The 18802-nt window shown below is 41.9% G+C and overlaps 3 protein-coding genes across 5 annotated transcripts in view; 2 read left to right on the top strand and 1 right to left on the bottom strand.

Annotated features, from left to right (window-relative positions):
- Nucleotides 1-13421, bottom strand: part of pi4kab (phosphatidylinositol 4-kinase, catalytic, alpha b) — a 32627-nt gene extending 19206 nt beyond the window's left edge. For 2 of the 3 annotated variants that reach the window (XM_086029880.1, XM_086029881.1), the window contains exons 1-20: nt 13231-13416; nt 11625-11741; nt 11211-11304; nt 10595-10683; nt 10276-10348; nt 9938-10200; nt 9788-9854; nt 8875-9023; nt 8717-8782; nt 8521-8617; nt 8234-8425; nt 8041-8141; nt 7164-7293; nt 5993-6122; nt 5792-5887; nt 5520-5703; nt 4770-4873; nt 4105-4273; nt 3953-4003; nt 3-111 (exon numbers count right to left, since the gene is read on the bottom strand). In XM_086029880.1, coding sequence (XP_085886006.1) covers nt 3-111; nt 3953-4003; nt 4105-4273; nt 4770-4873; nt 5520-5703; nt 5792-5887; nt 5993-6122; nt 7164-7293; nt 8041-8141; nt 8234-8425; nt 8521-8617; nt 8717-8782; nt 8875-9023; nt 9788-9854; nt 9938-10200; nt 10276-10348; nt 10595-10683; nt 11211-11304; nt 11625-11741; nt 13231-13329 — 2380 coding nt within the window. In that variant the 5' untranslated portion in view covers nt 13330-13416. Of the gene's footprint in view, nt 1-2; nt 112-3952; nt 4004-4104; nt 4274-4769; nt 4874-5519; nt 5704-5791; nt 5888-5992; nt 6123-7163; nt 7294-8040; nt 8142-8233; nt 8426-8520; nt 8618-8716; nt 8783-8874; nt 9024-9787; nt 9855-9937; nt 10201-10275; nt 10349-10594; nt 10684-11210; nt 11305-11624; nt 11742-13230 lie in introns of all 3 variants that reach the window. The other variant, XM_086029882.1, reaches the window with a different exon arrangement.
- serpind1 (serpin peptidase inhibitor, clade D (heparin cofactor), member 1) lies at nt 97-3747 on the top strand. The gene is made up of 7 exons (XM_086029883.1): nt 97-459; nt 622-900; nt 974-1617; nt 1977-2125; nt 2206-2330; nt 2815-2959; nt 3043-3747. The coding sequence occupies exons 1-7, from the start codon at nt 302-304 to the stop codon at nt 3232-3234; spliced, it is 1692 nt and encodes a 563-aa protein (XP_085886009.1). The 5' UTR covers nt 97-301; the 3' UTR covers nt 3235-3747.
- Nucleotides 13422-13569: 148 nt separating the features above from the next.
- Nucleotides 13570-17467, top strand: snap29 (synaptosome associated protein 29). Its single transcript, XM_086029884.1, has 6 exons — nt 13570-13676; nt 14322-14552; nt 14638-14834; nt 15325-15410; nt 15498-15602; nt 16353-17467. The coding sequence occupies exons 2-6, from the start codon at nt 14322-14324 to the stop codon at nt 16511-16513; spliced, it is 780 nt and encodes a 259-aa protein (XP_085886010.1). The 5' UTR covers nt 13570-13676; the 3' UTR covers nt 16514-17467.
- The last annotated feature ends 1335 nt before the right edge of the window (nt 17468-18802 follow it).

Raw genomic sequence — 18802 nt, 5'->3', positions numbered from 1 at the left:
ACCTGATCCTTCCACAGCAAAACCCATGACCACCGAGTACAACCAGAAGTCTCGAAACAGCTTCTGGAGGCGGGGCTTGGCCTCTTTGATTGGCGGCAGTCGTCTGGTCAACTGTGAATTAGAGAAATGTCCATAGTTCAGATGGAAAAAACGGAGAGTACGAAAGGCCCCATTTGGACAACAAGCTATCTAAAAGGAAAACAATAATCAAAAAGGATCAATCCGTAAACTAGATAATTCGTTTCGTATACGTTTTGTTGTTAAGAAGTATCCACTCTTGTGACGAGAAAAGCTGAACTGCATGAAGAGAAATGTTATTCAGTCACAGGACTTTGGGGTCTGTTTGATCTGGTCTATTTGTTCAGGAGGAGACCACGTCAAAGTTCAATTTTGTATTCAATTCACCGCTGCTGCTGCTGCTGCTGCCCCGCAAACACAAAGCAGCACGCGGCAAAGAAGGTAAGACACTGGAGAAACATGGCCATGCCTTAAAGTTTGAATTGCTTCACTTGGGTTTTGTCGCACCAAATTTGAATTGATGTTACATATTGTAATTGTTTGTTATTGGGGTATCGCGTGCATTTGCCAACTTTTTCGATTATATTGTCCTTTTGCCCCAAGCGGAGCCTTCGAGATGCAGGTGATAGTGACAGTCGTCTCCGTGGCCTGCCTGCTGGTCAGTCCGGCACTGGGCGCCATCAAAGACCTCGGTTCGCACTTTAGTCACTCTAACCCGGAGCCCAGAGGCTTCCAAGCCAACGGGGCGGGGGATATGGAAGACATCCCCTTGGAGTTCCACAAGGAAAACACCATCACCAATGACCTGGTGTTTGATGGCTTTGAGGACCTAGATTACATTGATTTCGATAAGATCCTGTCTGCAGGCAGTGACGACTACATGTGAGTATCACTTGGGGCGTGAAATTTTGAAATGCGATTTGCGCGCCTGTGTGATGAGATGAGCGTTTTTCAGCGAAGGGGATGAGATTGACGAGATTGCCACTCCCGCCCCGGACATTGACATCTTCGCCGAACCGTCCGACCCAAAGATTCGGCGCGCCAGACTCCTGCGGCTCTTCCACGGTCGTTCGCGCCTCCAACGCCTCAACATCGCCAACGCCCTCTTCGGCTTTAACCTCTATCGAAGTCTCCGTAACGATGTCAACCAGAGTGACAACATTCTACTGGCGCCTGCTGGCGTCTCCATCGCCATGGGGATGATGTCTCTAGGAGGCGGAGCCGGAATCCAAGAACAGATCTACAAAGTTCTAGGATTCGCCGAATTTGTCAATGCGAGCAGTCACTATGACAACAGCACGGTGCATAAGCTCTTCAGGAAGTTGACCCACAGGCTCTTCCGGAGAAACTATGGCTACACGCTACGCTCCGTGAACGACGTCTACGTGAAGAAGAACGTCTCGGTTAAAGATGCCTTCCGCACGGAGACCAAGGCGTATTATTTCGCAGAGCCGCAGTCGGTGGACTTTAGCGACGCTGCCTTTTTGAACAAGGCTAACAATCGAATCCTAAAGCTCACTAAGGGACTCATCAGGGAGCCGCTCAAGAGCGTCGACCCAAATATGGTGCTAATGCTGCTCAACTATCTATACTTTAAAGGTGGGTGGAAAGCGGCCTTTCAAGCGTGCTTCAATCAAGTCAAACACAGCACAATTAGGGATGTAACGATTAAACGAAAATCGAGTCACGCGGATTCATCGAAAATCGAGTTGATTAAATTCATCTAGGAAATAATGTATTGAAACGTTTTTTGAAACATGACTTCATATTGCGTTTGCGGATAGCTGCAGAGCCACACTAGTGGACAGCGACAAGCATGGTAGCAATTTTTAAAAAATCGAATCGAAAATCGGCAACTGAAAATCGAATCGGGGCTTGAGTGAATCGTTACATCCCTACGCACAACGGTTCATTTGGTATGACCAGCTACATCCGCGTTCAATCTCTTGTAATACCAGGCACATGGGAACAGAAATTTCCCAAAGAGATGACCCACTACCGCAACTTTCGAGTGAACGACAAGACAAACGTACGAGTGCCGATGATGACCAACAAGGGGAACTACCTGGCGGCTGCCGACCACGAACTGGATTGTGACATTTTACAGGTGAGTCGGATTGGATTTCCTCCATTTTTTGGAGGGACACGCAACAGCAGATTTGAGGAGCATTGTGCTGCTCTTTCCAGCTCCCGTACACAGGACACATCAGCATGCTGATTGCCTTGCCCAGGAAGATAACGGGTATGAGGACCTTGGAGCAGGAGATCTCGCCCACAGTTGTCAACAAGTGGCTCCAAAACATGACAAACAGGTGAGCAGCAGCCTACCCACACATGAGATTTTGTACAACATTGTGAGTAGCAGTCGCTCAGTCTTGGACTTGGGAATTGGGGTTGGCTAGTTTACTTCCAAGCACTGTACTCGAGAATTTCCCTGATCAAGTACAGTTGAACCTCAGAATTCTCAATATGATCTAAAATCCTATGCAAAATGTGGTCCAAAAACCTAAAAACAAAACATAGAAAACAGACTCAGCTGATCTCTCTGTCCCCCTCTCCCTCTCTCAAGTTCAGTTTTACTCTTTTCATGCTAAGTAAATTTAGACTGGGAGCTCAAGCCAAAGTCCTGTGAGTCTTTAGACATCTGAGATGTGTTGACACGGTGCTTAGTGGTAGCACTTCTTGGTAGAATGGGAGATTCCAAAAATAAAAAAATAAAAAATACATAAAAAACATTGTTTGTACATTTTTGTAGCTCTCGGAGACATGAGATGCTAATTTATGGACTCCCCGCAGGACCCGTGAGGTGGTGCTACCTCGCTTCAAACTGGAGCAGAACTATGACCTGATTGTGAATCTGAAGGAAATGGGTCTCACAGACTTATTCCAGGATGGCGCAGACTTCTCTGGAATGACCTCGGACAAGGTTGCCTTGAACTGGGTGAGTAGACGGAACTCATCGTAAAGTCAGAGAGGAGAGAAGCGGCTCTGTCTGACGCATGCTTTTTATGACATCCCATGAAGCTGAAGCACCAGGGAACCATCACCGTGAACGAGGAAGGAACGGAGGCGGCTGCTCTGACCCAGGTGGGCTTCATGCCTCTCTCCTCCCAGATCCGCTTCGTAGTGGACCACCCTTTCCTCTTCCTCATCTACGAGCACCGTACGGACTGCGTTGTGTTCATGGGCCGAGTGGCCAACCCGTCACAGCACTAAATTTGAAAAATGCCGTTCAAATTATTCCATCCAACGCCAATGCTGGGGCGAGGGGCGGGGCGGATGTGAATGAACACACTTTCTTTGGTGCAAAACGAGAATGTAACAGGGAGAAATTTGCTTGGAGTGTCTGTTTGTTGTGTTTCTGAAAATTCAGATTGCCGGTGAGAGGTGAGTTGAGGCATGTTGTTCTCTGTCAACGATTTTTTTTTTTTTTTTTTTTTTATGCAATGATTTTTGTGGAGAAATTTCCTCCATCGAGATACACAATTCAATACAAAAGTACATAGATAATAAAATATTTCACAAATGTTCACGACAGTAGAGCAGAGATTGAAAGTTGTATCAAAAGGACAACATATTATACTGTATGGTCAATAAGCAACTTCTCATTTGCAAAGTGTATCTTTTAGGAACTTTGAGGGACGAGATCAAGATTTGGTAGCTGTAAAATGTATTCAGAGCCAATAAAAAACAAATAAATAAATAAAAAGCTTGCTCAGTTGACTGACACTGTGAGAAAGTTATTTTTGTGCTTGCAGTTTGCAGTGGTAGAACTGCACTGCGCCATTAGAGACATTTATATTTTGTTACATTATCAACAGTTGTTTACCCTGCAAATAACTAGGTCAACATTTGTCCAGTGCCTCGTTTGCTAACTAACAGCTCGAATTCACCAACCAACTGTTATTATGTCAAAACGGACGAACCAACTCACCACAGCAATCACCGGGATGAGAACGCCGAGATTCCCAGCGCTACTCGATGCCTGTAAGGAGATGACAGGACATCATCTTCCTTTTTTGGGGGGGAGTATTCTCATAGCAAAGGTTATGAGGCGCATGCATGTCGATGTGTCCAAACACATACTTTGAGCGCTGGCCCCTTATCTGACGCCCGCTCACTGGCTCGCTTCCCTTCCAGGCCCAGCTGGACAAAAAGTTCTAAAAGGTTCACCATGAGTTCATCCACCAGCTGCTCCCCCTGCAGGTTGGCAGCGATGTTGGCCAAGGCATTGATCACAGCCAGAGAGCAGTGCCTTGAGAGGAAATACAATCAAATCGAGTATGACCCACACATTTTATGGATGATGAGCAACCTAATTAGCTAGGGCTGTGCAATTATTCAAAATTGAATTACAATTTCGATTATCACACACCCCTATTACAAAATTGGCACAATTGTAAAAAAAAAAACAACATTATTTATATTCATTTCTATCCAACGCACTAGGTTTGTTTGCACAAGGAAATCATACATTTGCACCTTGTTTTTTAATTTTATAATAACTAATTTGATCAATTTTGTCCAAATGAAACGTACTTACATTCATTTGTCTTTATATTTTTGGCGTTTAAACATTTTCTTATTATGGCTAGGGTTATAAATGATCATTTTCATAATTGTGATTTCAACTATCACCAAACTAATCCTGATTAATATTGTTTTCATAATCGAGCGGCCCTACTAATAGTATTGGAACTGGCCCAGTGCACCCTTGCTTTCCATTGACTACCAGCAGCGCTGACACTCACCTATAGCCGTGATCTCTGGCGTCTTTAGTAGCCGAGTAGACGACTGAGCTGGCCTTCACACTGATTTGCTGGAATAGGTTCCAAACTTCCTGGTAGATGTATTGCTGCAGCACAGAAAAAAATGGAAACCATATTCAACACAACATCTTGCTTAGTAAGTTCAGAATGTCACAGTGGGATGAAAAGAATATAGTCACAATGTTTGTGGTTTTTCTATTTTTTTCTTTCTTTCAAATGTTGGTAGAAAAAAAAAAACTGACACTTTAGTCAACCCAAACATATTTTTTTCAAGAATATGTTCTATGCAAGCCCACTAGTTGAAACAAGGCATTCTGATAAATATTACATTTGTGGAATAAGAGTTAATCCACTCGTTTTTAGGCATCTCTGGCGGCGGCCATTTTGTCACTTGTGTCGACTGAAAATGACATCACAACAAGTCAGGGCTCACGTAACGACCAATCACGCCTCAGCTTCAGAAAACAGGTCAGCCGTGATTGGTCGTTACCTGAGCCATGAGCAGTTGTGATTTCAGTCGACAGAAGTGACAAAATGGCCGCCCCCTGAGATAGCTAAATGGAGTGGATTTTGCTGCTTAATTCATATTCCACAAACACAATATTAATCAGAAAGCCGTGTTTCAACTAGAAGGCCTGCTGGGAACATTTTCTTAACAAAAATATGTTTGGGTTGATTTCCCTTTAAGTAGATCAAAGCAGTAGAGGAAGCCAGATGGCCATTCAGACTCACATTCCCCGTAATGACCATGCAGCCCAGCTGGTCTATGATGAGTACGTCCAGCTGGGACGGAGGTTGACAGAACTTCTGCTGTAAGATCTGCAGGATGTGCTCCATCACTTTGGGCGTGTCTCTCAGCGCAACGGCGATGTGGCCCAGCGTCCGAATGGTGTGATCTGGGATGAGGTGAGCATCCCTGGCAGGGAGACAAAGGATTTCAAAAGGGCTCACTCTTTGTTGGTGTTCCACACTAACATCACATATGACGCACATCTGTGACTCACTTGTCATTCTCCTGTGAAATGTACAAGCGGTTGGACAGACTAGCGAGAAAGGCCTCCACGATCACGTTGTCCATGGTCAGGCCAGCTTTCAGACATCTGGGCAGACAAAGAAGAAACAACAATGTTTGTAACTACTCCTCACGATAATTTTCTCTTGATAATTTTCCCTTGGCAAAGCTGGATCAGCTTTTTGCGCCGGACCTGCAGATGTTGTCGATGGAAATATCTCGGAGCTGCTCGTACATGGATTGCTGGTCTTTCCTGCTGGACAGAATGTTGACTGTGGACTGAGAGTGCTCATTGGTTACGTTGATCCTGATTTCACCAGTGCCTTGATTTAAAAAAAAGAAAGAAATAAAAACAATGATAAATGTAATTTGCTGAAATGTAGGAAATTGATGCAAATATACGTGCTGGCTGCTCAGTACAACAGTTGGCTAAATTGACAATACGTTAACATCAACAATTCATCTTCTTCCGCTTATCCGTGGTCAGGTTGCGGGGCAGGAGCTTTACACTATCATTTGTGTTGTTATTTTGATGTCTAATTTATTGGGTTAGCTCCCTTTCTATACTTGGTCGCGCAAGAATCGGTAACACAGCAACAGTCGCCCTTCTATGACGTCATCCGAGTCGTTTTCGGCTCAGTCCAACTCGTGCATGAATGTGAGAGTTGGATGAAGTATGGTTTGATTGGTCATGCCTGCAGAGTGGGGTGCAGGGATGACATGTTATGTTGCGCTAGCCACTTGTAAGCTGATTTCATTAAATGGAGTCTGTGCAGAGTGCATACGCTCCGACAGAGTAGGAGTTTGCCAGTGTCTGTGTGACTTTCGACTCCCTCCACCTTTTGTGCTACACTAACAATGAATTGAGCATGATTGAACACACTGCGGCGACGCTACTTCATTGCGCTAGCGTGTTTACATCACACGCAAATTCTCATTTCTGACACTAAAAACACAATTTATGGTTTTGAAGCTTCACTATTCAGCCTTTAACTTCTTTTTGCACTTCTACGGCAGTTCGGGTTGGTAAAATGTAACTAGGAACATTGCCTGCAGGGTTAATCGCCCTTTTATTTTTCATCATGAGAATTAGAGATGCACCCAAAACGTTTGTTTTACAAAGTTAAGAGTTGACTGATTGACTGTGTGGCAGAACACAGCGGGTGACGCATCTTTTGCCACTGGCCAATGAACACTGTGTACTAATCAATACTGGACGAGACACAGATCAGGAAATGACACTGTTATCTAATCCCTGTGTGCTGCTGTGCTCTACTTGTTCATAGCTGGGTGCAAATTTACTGTACCTGGAGAGGGACTTTGAAAATAATCCACATTGACTGCGCACGCTAGAGCTCTGGTACCTGTGCTGTACTGGCTGTGGTACTTGTAGAGTTTGATGATTACAGGTGAGGGAACCACCAGGAAGTCGCGAAGAGATGTTGTAGCAGAGTGAGCCACCACAGGAAACCTCTCACAAAGACGCCCCAGGCCCTGACAATCGCAGCAACAACAAGGATTATAATGCAAGATTAATAGCATCAATATAGAGGAGTGTGCACACCCAGGCATCGCACACTTGCATCTCATTTAGAGAGCCAGGACTCAACTCTACTTTTTGAAAATATTTGTGATTGATTATGCTCAATTTCCTGGTGCAAATTCTGCTAGCGGAGCGACGCACGTTGCGCCTCCATCAACATCAATGCCATGCGCCGAATTGCTAACATACTAGACAAGACGCAGAGAATACAAATGTATTCAAAACACAACTGTATACATCTCAGACAGCGTCTATCCAAACTTATCAGCTTTGTAAAGACAGAATTTGTAAATTCATTCCAAAAATGTTGTGGTTGAAGAAGAGGCGGAACCAGAACGGGGCTAATGGGTGGGCCTGAATATTTGTCTCACTGAGCACAATCCTCCTGTCCCGACATATTGTATATTCAAGCAAACTGACAAGCTGAATAATATGAAGTTCAGATCTTAGACAGCCACAATTTTGCCATTCTTAATATTCAATAAAATAAATTCCAAAATAATTTAATAATAATTTACTAAAAATATAAAAGTATATATTTTTTCATGACTCTAACTGGGTGGGCAGTTTGTCATTCTGGGTGGGCCTGTGCACACCCAGGCCCACCCATGGCTCCGCCCCTGGGTTGAAGACGGTTTGTTTTCTAACGTCAAATGAAATTTCCTTTGATTTATTATTTCAGCTCTACAATGTGTTACCTGCAGGCAACAGATGAGCAGGGGCATGTGAGCGATGATGACTTTACTGGAGGTTTTTGACTGTAGCTTCTCGGTCAATTTGCTGCACAGATTCTCAGCTCCTGTTAAAACAACACGGGGGGGGGGGTCGGGCGTCTCAAGCTGGCACAGGAACACAGGGCTGCGGCCGCCATCCAGGCTACAAATCGATTACCTTGCTCATCTTTGACGGCCCACACCATGAGGTCCACGCAGGCTGCGTTGGCTTGGCAACGAAGCTTGAGGGGGCTCTGTTCCCCCGGCAACCCCCCCGCGTCATGAAGGACCCGCTGCAGCTCCGATTGGCTGCTGCTAAATTGTTCCAGGACGAAGTCGTGGACTTCCCGCACGAAACCCGGTTGTAAGGCTGCGTTGCAAAAAAAACGTCACAATGTCAGGTCGTTTCAAATGTTTCCCTGGCTGAAGGAATAAATATGACTTTCATAAGCATGGGTGATTTACCATTCATGTTGTATAAGGTGTCCCTCAGCATTTTGAACACGCACACATAGAGAGGGTCACTGAAGGTTTTGTAGCAGAGGTGGATTCCGGGATTAGACTTTATGACAAACATGAGAGACAAAGACACATTAGATGAATAATATGACACTCATTTGACTTTTTTTTTTTTTCTCAACACAATGCACATCCCATTTACCCCGGTCACTTCGGTCATGGTTGCGTCGAGGGTTTTCAAAAAGGATTCTGAAACAAATATCTTCACCTGAATGAGGACAAAGGACAGCGTGAGGAAAAGACTTGTGATGATTGCGTTAAATGCGTTAGGCCGGCATCGGCATTACAGTGGACACAAACCATGCCGAGGAGCTGCCGGAGCAGATCGACTGACACTTCAATCTCATTTTCTCCTGCTCCCAGGAAGAGAGGAGACACAGAAAAACTGGAACTGACTGTGGAAAAATAGTAGTCAGGATCCACTATGCTGCTGTCTGGGAGGTAGGAACCTGGAGGACATCGGCGAAGAAAAAAATATCAATTACGTCATTGATTAATCAAGGTCGTCTTGACTACTTTTCCCAAAAAGAATAAATAAATAAATCTAAAAGTCATTCAATGAATTACTTGATATTCATGACAGGGCTCGGTCACTATCCTCTGCTTGCACTTCTTAATACTGAGAGCTTTTTTAAAAAAAAAGTGTTTCTTTATATTAGGGTCACGATATACAAATGTCACGATAATATCGCGATATTGTGGGGAGGTTGGCGATACATAAAAAGCTCACAATACTGTATAAAAGCTCATGATATTGTTAAAAAAAGAGCTCATATTCTTTAAAAACAATATATTGTTTTTGTACATAATAACAGCATTCACAAAGAAATAAGCTAGGCCAGTCATGGGATCCTATTGGCGATTAGAGTGGGTCTTAAACATAGGTGGCGTCGAATTAAACTGCACTAATAAAACTAACCACCAGAAGGTGCTGGAACTGCACACATGGAAAAAAAACTTGGGCTTCGAAACAGATTTGCTGCTATTAATATCGTGACACGGCGACAACAATATATTGTGGCAATTTTAATATCGCGATATCACGATATTGCGACATCCCTACTTTATATAAATGACAGATGAAACTATCACAAGGAGCTCTCAGTGTGATGGCTTGCCGTTTTCCATCACCGCAAACTGGAACCACAATTATGAAACATATCGTGAAGCTAATACTGTACTGTCAGTTGCCGCATGTTGGCAACTGTTTTACCTTCAAAGTAATGTGGGCCCGGTGTGGTGGGAGAGCACGGCGAGTGGCCTCCTGCATCGGCACAAACCTACGCAAAATGAACCCGTTTTACACCTCAGACAAATAACCCCTAAATACGAAAAAAAAAAACCTTTCCTAAAATTATGTTACCTGTGCAGAGGAGTCAGCGTTGGTTGCCGTGCGACGGCGCAACGTGTCACTCTGGTACACTGTCAGCAAGGAGTTGGGAATGATGGAGCGGAAGTCGTTGAAGGATCGGCGCCGCACGCCCTCTGTTTCCTCGGCGACGCAATGAGTCCGAGGCGAGTGTTTGGGGAACAACTTGGACAGCAGGGCTTCGTCCGTGACGCTGTAGCGGCCAAAAGCTCGCGTCATGCCGAACAAGCTGGGCACGATGTACCTGCACAGGTAGACTGCAGATAGAGAGAGACTTTGAGTGATTCTGAAAGACTGACTTGCCACTACGAAGCATGTTTGGGTGTTACTACCTTTGTCATGATTATCGGGTGTTTGGCACATCTCCTGCAATGACTGCATGACTTCCATGACGGTGTGCAGTATCTGCAAAAAACATCAAGACAACCGAGTAACTTGTTTATTGCAAAGCATGGACCAAAAGCATCACACAAACATGGCCAAGTGTATGATTCAATCTGAAAGAGACCAACAATACTTTTTATAGTATAGCGACGCCAGGGGTTTACTCCGGTTAGAGAAAATGTACCCATAGTTTAGCGGCTGTGTTGTGTTGCAGCATCATTCAAATGGAAACATGTCGCTGTGAACCAACACAAGAGGTAGACTCACCTCTTGCCGGTAGTCTACGTCCCTCTGAGCCACATCCGCTAAAAGAGTCACTAAACAGAAGCTGAAGTTTTCGGCAACCGGGAGAAACTCTGGAGAACAGGTGGCAACGCACAAAAAACATACTTTTCAATCATGGCACAACGGAATGCTTTCCTTCAGCAGCAACGTACACAAACTGGGGATGCTTATCACAAACAGTCTTGTGATAAATTATCAAATCATTTTTGGAAGTACAGTTTCAATGGAATGGGTGAATCTCAATGTCTTGAATTCTCATCCGGTACAATGAGCAGAATGTTGCCCGGAGGAGTTGCTATAGCAGAAGTCTGCGTGGGTGTATCGGAGCTTCCATAGCAGACGTCATGTTGTACTTGTTTAGACAGCTGAATTGAGACTGAATTAACAGCATCGGCTCCATTTTGCCTCAACTGCTCATTGTAATTGTCACTATTGGAGATAAACATTGTTGTAATGCGAGGGCATGTCAACAGAATCAATGTGGCCGGTGGCTCTCGATACGACAATGATGATGACTGGTACCGTAATCCAAATGAAACGCTTGCAAAAGGGGAATGTTCCAACAACAACGGGTCCCCTGTAAGAGGATTGTGCTTACCCTTTCCGTTCTTTCCCAAGCCTTCTTCGATCCACTGGACACGTGGGAGGCCTCTCAGTAGGCTCAGCAAGTAGGAAACAAGTGTGTCTTTGTGCTAATGGTGCAAGGCAAATAATTACACACAAATGCAAACAACTGCACTTTGTCTAAAACAACAAGTGATAAATATGTAATACATTGCAACGCAGTAACAAATAAGATTTATTCAAGGCAATATATTTCTAGGTAATAAGATGGAAGATGCCTGAGTTTCAGTGCTTTGATGGACGGTCTGATGCATGTCTAATCATAGTCTTAATGAGATTAAAGGTACGGTATAATCTCGGTGATATAAAATTGGAGGAGTGCAGTGCGAGTGTGGTTACAAGTACAGTAACGATGTAAAGGTACACTACTACTAAAGCCAGCGCCCACCTGTAAGCCAGACTCCACTAAAAAGACAGCCAGCGCTACGACGGCGTCGATGCGGCGCACGTCGAGTGAGAACACGCCTCGCGACTCCAATGGACACATACATTGTAGCTTCTGGACCTAAAACGGCAAAAAGAAATGGATTATTAACACATTAATAATAGAATGAGCACTCTGAGTGTGCAGGGTTGCGGAAATTATAGTCCTCCCTGCATGTATGCATAGCAAATCTTGCTCAGATTTTACAGGGACTTGGTCTTTTTTTTCTGCCATCCATTAAAAGAGCTTTAATTTTATGATTAACCAAATTGTTTAGCCAGGCTGTATTTACTTGTAAAGCATCATACCAATGGAACACAACACCGCAGGCGATTGAGGAGCCTAAATTTAATTTGTAGATACCTGTATGTATGCAGTACCTTCTTTTCGCTTGGTCAAGTTATTTACCGGACTTTTGACTTTTTAAAAACCTCAAACACAGCACAGTTTGTTTTACTTTGTTGAATACTAATTGAATTTTACTTCACCTGCAGTAATACTGTATAACGTGCTACTCCCAACCTCTGTGCTGTGAAAGAAAGATCAGCAGGGATGTCGAGGGAAAGTACCCAAATTCCCTTAATTGGTCGGAAAAGTATCATTTCTTTACTCCAAATGATATTTCTTTGTTAATCTATCTATGAGAGCAACGTATAGTAACAGGCATATCACTTAAATGCTCTTCCATTGGATGTCAGAATTTGGTACATTTACTTTCACACAAAGTACATTTGTTAGCAAATTGGGATGAGCTCATCGCTATTTCAGTACAGGGTACATACTTTTAGTGCCATTTTTTGGAGGTGTGCCAAACGGATGCAGATCAGATGCGAACATACGCATCCAATAGGAGAATCCAATAGGGGCATTACTAACACTAAACAACTTAGAAACATATATATAAAAAAAATTAAAAAATCATTACAATTAATTTGATAAGAATACATTGAGCCTTCTTATTTTGCTCCATAAAAAATGTATTTCTTTCATTGGATAATAGGGGATGTAATTTCTTTAGGTACATGAGAAATATCACAATAATAATCGACAGTACAATATTCAACACCCATATCGCATATCGTTTTTCCAATATCATGCAGCCCTCACTGAGCCGTAATGGGTATGGAGTTGTATTTCCTTCCTTGTGAGTCGAATCAGCATAGTCACACAGGCAGTGTGAGAAACCACAACCACGAACATTAAATTGACTTTGCATTTTTTTTTTTTTTTGTTAATAGTGTAGCCAAAATAGCCTATGTAGGTTGCTACAGTAACATAGTACCTCAAACCTGTTTGACTGCAGTGCTTCCCAACGCGGACTATTTATTTCGTCTCTGCAGTGCAACGCCAAACTAAACTGTGAGTATCTCTATATCCACACGGCGAAGAGAAGCGAAAAGTGAATGAAAGGAGAATTTCAGACAATAAACACCTGTCAAAAGTCAAAAGTCAGCCAGCCATCAAAAAAAAGCTGACGTCGCCTCCAGTGCGGAAGCGGACCTTCTTTCTTTCTGTCCTGTTGCTCATGTTTACACAGCCAATTATACCGAAACATGTTGCCGTGGCTCACCTTTTCCACCGGTGCAGGCTGATGGGCGGCCAAAGAGCGTGCCAGTGACAGGACTGTGTTGAAATAAAAGCCTCTGTGACCACCTCCTGTCACCGACATGTTTACATCCACATCAGGCGACTCTGCGCGGCGCCGAGGGGAAACAAGTCAGCAAGAAACGGCCGCTCGCGCTCCTGGAAGCCGCAGTACGGACAGCCAGGGGGGACAAATTTTATTAAATAAAGAACCCGTAATAGTTATTATGAACACATAGGATTTATCGACCATATAATGTTAAGTTATGTTATGTTTGGTTATTACTACATTTTTGCGAACGTTCGAATTATTTTGATGCGTTTTTGTCACGCAGCATTACCATCCGGGTCCGCAAGACGTGGGGACGTCATACAGGAAGTGTTAAACTCAGTCAGCTGACCTAGCAACAGCAGTTAGATCATCGGGCAGAGGTTTGTTCTTTTTATGGTTGTTATTCATCTTTTTAATCTTTTGTGTCAGGCATAATGTATTCTAGGTGGATATGCGGGCATTGTTGATACGTGGCTTACTTCTTGCCTGTGGCTGTGGTTTTTCTCTGGCAGTTGTCGTTAAGCGAACTTACATTACTTGATTACAGTAGTTTCCCCATATACATAGCATTATGATCGTATCATCAGTTGACACAGAATATTAAATTTCATGTGTAAACCGTTGGACTCTAGCGAATATAATGTCTTGGGTTTGTTTCAGAGAGAGGTGTCAAATAAAAAAAAAGCTTCAGGATCGCGTGCTCTTCTATTTGATTCTTCTATTTTTGATGTGTTGTTTGTGTGGTGCTAGAATGGATTAAAGCTATTTGTGTTCATTTCAATGAGGAAAGAGGATTTGTGTTTTGGGTTACGAGCGTGTTCATAGAACAAATTGAATTCATACGTCAAGGGATATGTATTGCTTTTCATAATAGGAGGGAGATGCAGTTACATGCCTGTGAAAGAACTACAGAATCTTGCCAGACAAAACTGTGTGTCATGAAACGTCGAAACTGTGATCCGATGTGTCATGGAAGCTCAAAATTAGGCACAGAGTTGTGACAAGTGTGTTTGTGTGCCCCTCAGATGGCTTATCCAAAGTCCCACAACCCGTTTGCAGACGACGATGATGATGAAGAGAGCTTCCGGCCTTCAAACAGGGCCTCCGACGATGACAGCGGACTGAGCGACGCGGAGAGGCGACAGCGCTACCTCCAGCAGGAAGTGATGCGCACAGCTCAGTCCGCGGTGGACAGCAGCTACCGTTCGGTTGGCCTCATCTACGAATCTGAGAAGATGGGTGTAGAAACAGCGGAGGTACTATGTCACGCTAATCGTATTTGTCCGGCACGTGGAGGGTTGCGTAGTCATCATCTTCAAGTCCCCATTGTCGTTTGCGTAGGAGCTGATGCGTCAGGGGGAAGTTCTGAAAAGGACGGACAAAATGTTGGACAACATGGATGAGGACCTGAAGACCAGCCAGAAGCACATCAACAGCATCAAGAGTGTTTGGGGCGGCCTGGTCGGTTACTTCAAGAGCAAACCTGACCAGCCCAAACCTCCCCCAGAGGAACCCAAGCCCTATGTGGCCAATGACAGGTGAACACCTGACGGCAACCTTTAATTATTTAAGGAATTATTTAACATTGAAAGAATATTAAGTAATGCATATGTCTCTTTTTAAATAAAACAAACCCGAATACTCTACTACTTAACTTCACAGAAAGGGGCAATTGAAATAATTTGTCAAGTCATGTACCGCTAGTTCAAGTCAGTTAAGTCTTTCATATTTCAGGCAAGCCAATACCAAGTCCTAAAATTGGCAACTCAAGTCTGACTCCAGTCAAGTCTGTATAATCCCCCATTTCCCTCGCTCATTTCTTGAGCCTTTTGCAGAAATGTCTTCCGCCAGCCTTTTGATGGGCTGAAAATGCCTCACAGTTGAAGTTTACAACACTTATCTGTTTGTTTGGCATGGGCTTCATATCCCGCAAAAGCATTTTGGTATGATCATCTCAGCACCAGTGTGTTGGCCGTGATTGGAGTTATTTGTATTATTCATTAATACAGTGCTTTCCTCTTTCTTCAGGCTACAGAATGCCTTGGCCACCAGCAGAGGGCAAGAAGACAAATACCAAGCAAGTCATCCCAATCTAAGAAAGCTGCAGACAGGAGGTGCGCTCTTATGGATATAAACACCTGACAATAGACGTGAATTACAACCTCAAGTGTACTCTGACATCCGTTTTTTTTTTTTTTTAGGGTTTGGAGCAGCGGCATCGGTAGATGGCGGCTCCTCCGGACAAAATGGATATCCTCAGAACAAACACCTTCGACAAGCTCACCAGACCTTGGACAACAATTTAGGTACATGCTCAAAATTCCGACATTGATCGCGGGAGTTTCGTACAAGTATCACATGTATAGAAATTGCATTTGATCATGAGGGAAAAATAATTGATTAAGCGTTAAAATACCCCTCCTATACTGCGGTATGTACATAGAAAGTTATTTTAACACCCTTTTTAAATGCATAGTAAATGGGACGAACAATTTTGTACATTAATCTAATTGTGATATTTTTTGCCACCTCAATATTGGTATTGCGATATAATATGCAATGTTTTTTTTTCAAGGTCCTTATCCCGTGTTTTTTTTTTGTTACAGTAAACTGTATAAGATTTATTATACATAAATATGTTGGTTTTATAGGTTAGTCTTACGCTGAAATAAAGTCAAATGAACCATGAAATTGATATGAAAGACAATTTATCTACTTCAATTGAAGTTGTTTATTTATGAAACGATTTTGCTTGCAGTCTTGTTCACTACAACAACCAAAATTCTACCAAACAAATGTGCCGTAAACGTGTCTGTAACACATCAATCAGATTATATCAATAATGCAAGCAAATCTGTGGCTTTGTTAATGTCAAATTGCGGTCTTTTCGATTTGCACTCTACTAAATCGCAATGTGGATTTGAATTTGATTCATTGTTCAGCCCCAGTTTCAACACAAAACCAAAAAACATGGACGTTTGCCCGAAAAATCTGCTATAGAGTGGGATTTTATTCGTCCATTCAGTTTACTGTTGTATGTTATTTTGATCTTCTAGATGAAATGGCAGATGGTTTGAGCCGTCTTAAGAACATCGGCTTGGGTCTGCAGTCTGAGATTGACAGCCAGGATGACTCCATCGATTCTCTGTTCAACAAAGTGGACAAGATGGACATAAAGATCAATAACACAAACCAGCAGATTAAAAGGCTCAAATAAAACAAACTCTTTGGACTTCAAACCTCACTGACATTTTACAAGTCGCCGCTTGATTTTCCATTCTGTCCCGATCAAGAAAAAACTTGCAGATTATTACAATTTTTTTTTTTCTTGTTCATTTTTTATGTAAATGTGTCGCCCACCCATCCTGCTACATCTCATTTATGTGCATTAAAAGGAAGACTCAGTGTTTGTATTTGGAAGTGGTCTTCATACACGTGCATCTCAGTAAATTTGAATATTGTGCAAAATTTAATTCATTTTCGTAGTTCAATTCAGAAAGTGAAACACAAATATAGATTTACTGCAGATACTGAAATTATATTTCAGGATGAGGGTTCAAGCTTAAAGCCAGCAAAATAAAACAAAACGCCATTTGAGAAATTTGAATATTACATATCGTCGCTGTCCTGTGAAAAACAATAATTTTCACATTAATGCGATGTCTGTGACGCAGAAACACCATTCATGTAAAAATAAGAAAATGAAAAAAAATGGAGATAACTGTTTTTCACATGACAGCGACGATATGAAACATCGAAAAGGATTTTTATATGGAAATTATTTAGGAAAGGGTTACCAGAAAAATTATTGTTGTTAATGAGTTTAATAAATATAAAGCTTCACTTTTTGAATCAAATTACTTAAATGGACTTTTCTATGATATTCTGATTTATCGTGATGCACCTCTGCTTCCAAACAATATATACAAAAACATGCTGCCTTACACTTTTATACATACAGCTGTTAACATTTTTTTTGTGGTAATTTCTGATGACAACCCAACATCAGTTTGACTCAGCAAAAAAATCTCATCTTTTATTCCTTACTTTTATGCACTGATTGTTTCGATCAAAATTGAATGTTACGGTGTAAAAGGCGAATGGCAAATGTGAGTGAACTGGAATCATTTGAATATATCATTAAAGTTGAAGGAATATCACCTGCATCGCACATTTGATCTTGAATTTCTTTTTTTGTAAATTGGAGCCAAATGGAGGATGAGCTTTACCACCACAAGGTGGAGCCAACGTGTTTAAATCAATTTGCATTAGTGTTGTTAATCACAAAATTTGCTTTAAAACACAAAACCACTGACAACCTGCGGAAAGTTCATTTGGGTCAATCCAGAATTGGAGGACAATTTATGCATTAACATTTTTTTAAATATACCATTTATTTTATAGTTGTCCAGCTCAGCCATCAACACTTTTTATGAGATATTTGTCACATACTATATTTTGCCGTGTTTTGTGAAACCTTAGGAATATTCAGGCACCTGAAAACGTTTTTTAAAAATAATGCTGAGTAAGTACTTTACAGTTGATTTTAGGTTTGCACAAACTACAGATATAGGGTTGCATCTAGTGCTGTCAAGCGATTAAATTTTTTTAACTAACTAATCTAAAAAATGTTCTATAATTGATCGTGATTAATCGTATTTTTCAACTACAATGTTTAACAAAGCTTGGAACCGATATTTACTTTAATAAAATCTTGGAATTAATGTGGAAAAAAATAAAAGTTTGAGTCAAAGACTGTTCTAATAGCTTTCTTTGATCATTGAATACGATTATTTTCCTGTAAAATATAACCGTTGAACAATAACACCAAAGATGTACAACTAATATGGCATTTGAATTTGGCTTTTCAAAGTGGGCAAATTATTTTGGATTTGTCCAATGAGCCGTCGAGTAACTTTTTAAAGAAAAACTACGTAAAAGTCCGTCTGTGCGACAGTGACTATCCTCTAAGCTGCAATGTGAGCAGAGGTCAGCTGCCACAGGAAGTAAATAAAACTGAGTTAACTGAGGTATTTTTTTTTTTGGTGCGTTATCAAATTTTAATTAATCTCCATAGTTAATACTTGAACTTTGACGGCCCTAGTTGCATCTCAATGCTAATTTTCAAAATTTTTGCTCAAGAGTGACAGCTAGCTGTGTTAGCTGCTGTGCTAACTGGCCATGAACAAATTTATCAAATAAAATGTTTAAAAAAGAAACATTTTTATATGAAATGATATGAATAATATATTTTTCTGATCTTATATGCAACCACATTTCTTTGGTTTGGCTGAAACATTCCATTGCGGCTGAAAATATTGGGGAAAAAATATGGAAATAGGGGGGCGGAAGCTAATTATCTTGGTGATGTCATTTCTACAGAGTCATTTAGCTTTTTTCCTCTTCTAGATGGCTAAACAGACAGAAACTACCCTCCAATTTTTGAATGACCCATCTACTGCATTAGAAAACACGACAAATGAACGTGAAAACAATCATTTACGAA

Source organism: Filicampus tigris, chromosome 5, assembly GCF_054856515.1.
Source record: "Filicampus tigris isolate MCC_2025a chromosome 5, RoL_Ftig_1.0, whole genome shotgun sequence".
NCBI classification, from domain to species: Eukaryota; Metazoa; Chordata; class Actinopteri; order Syngnathiformes; family Syngnathidae; genus Filicampus; species Filicampus tigris.
Note: the sequence above shows the minus strand (reverse complement) of the source record. Positions and strands in the feature narration are given on the sequence as shown.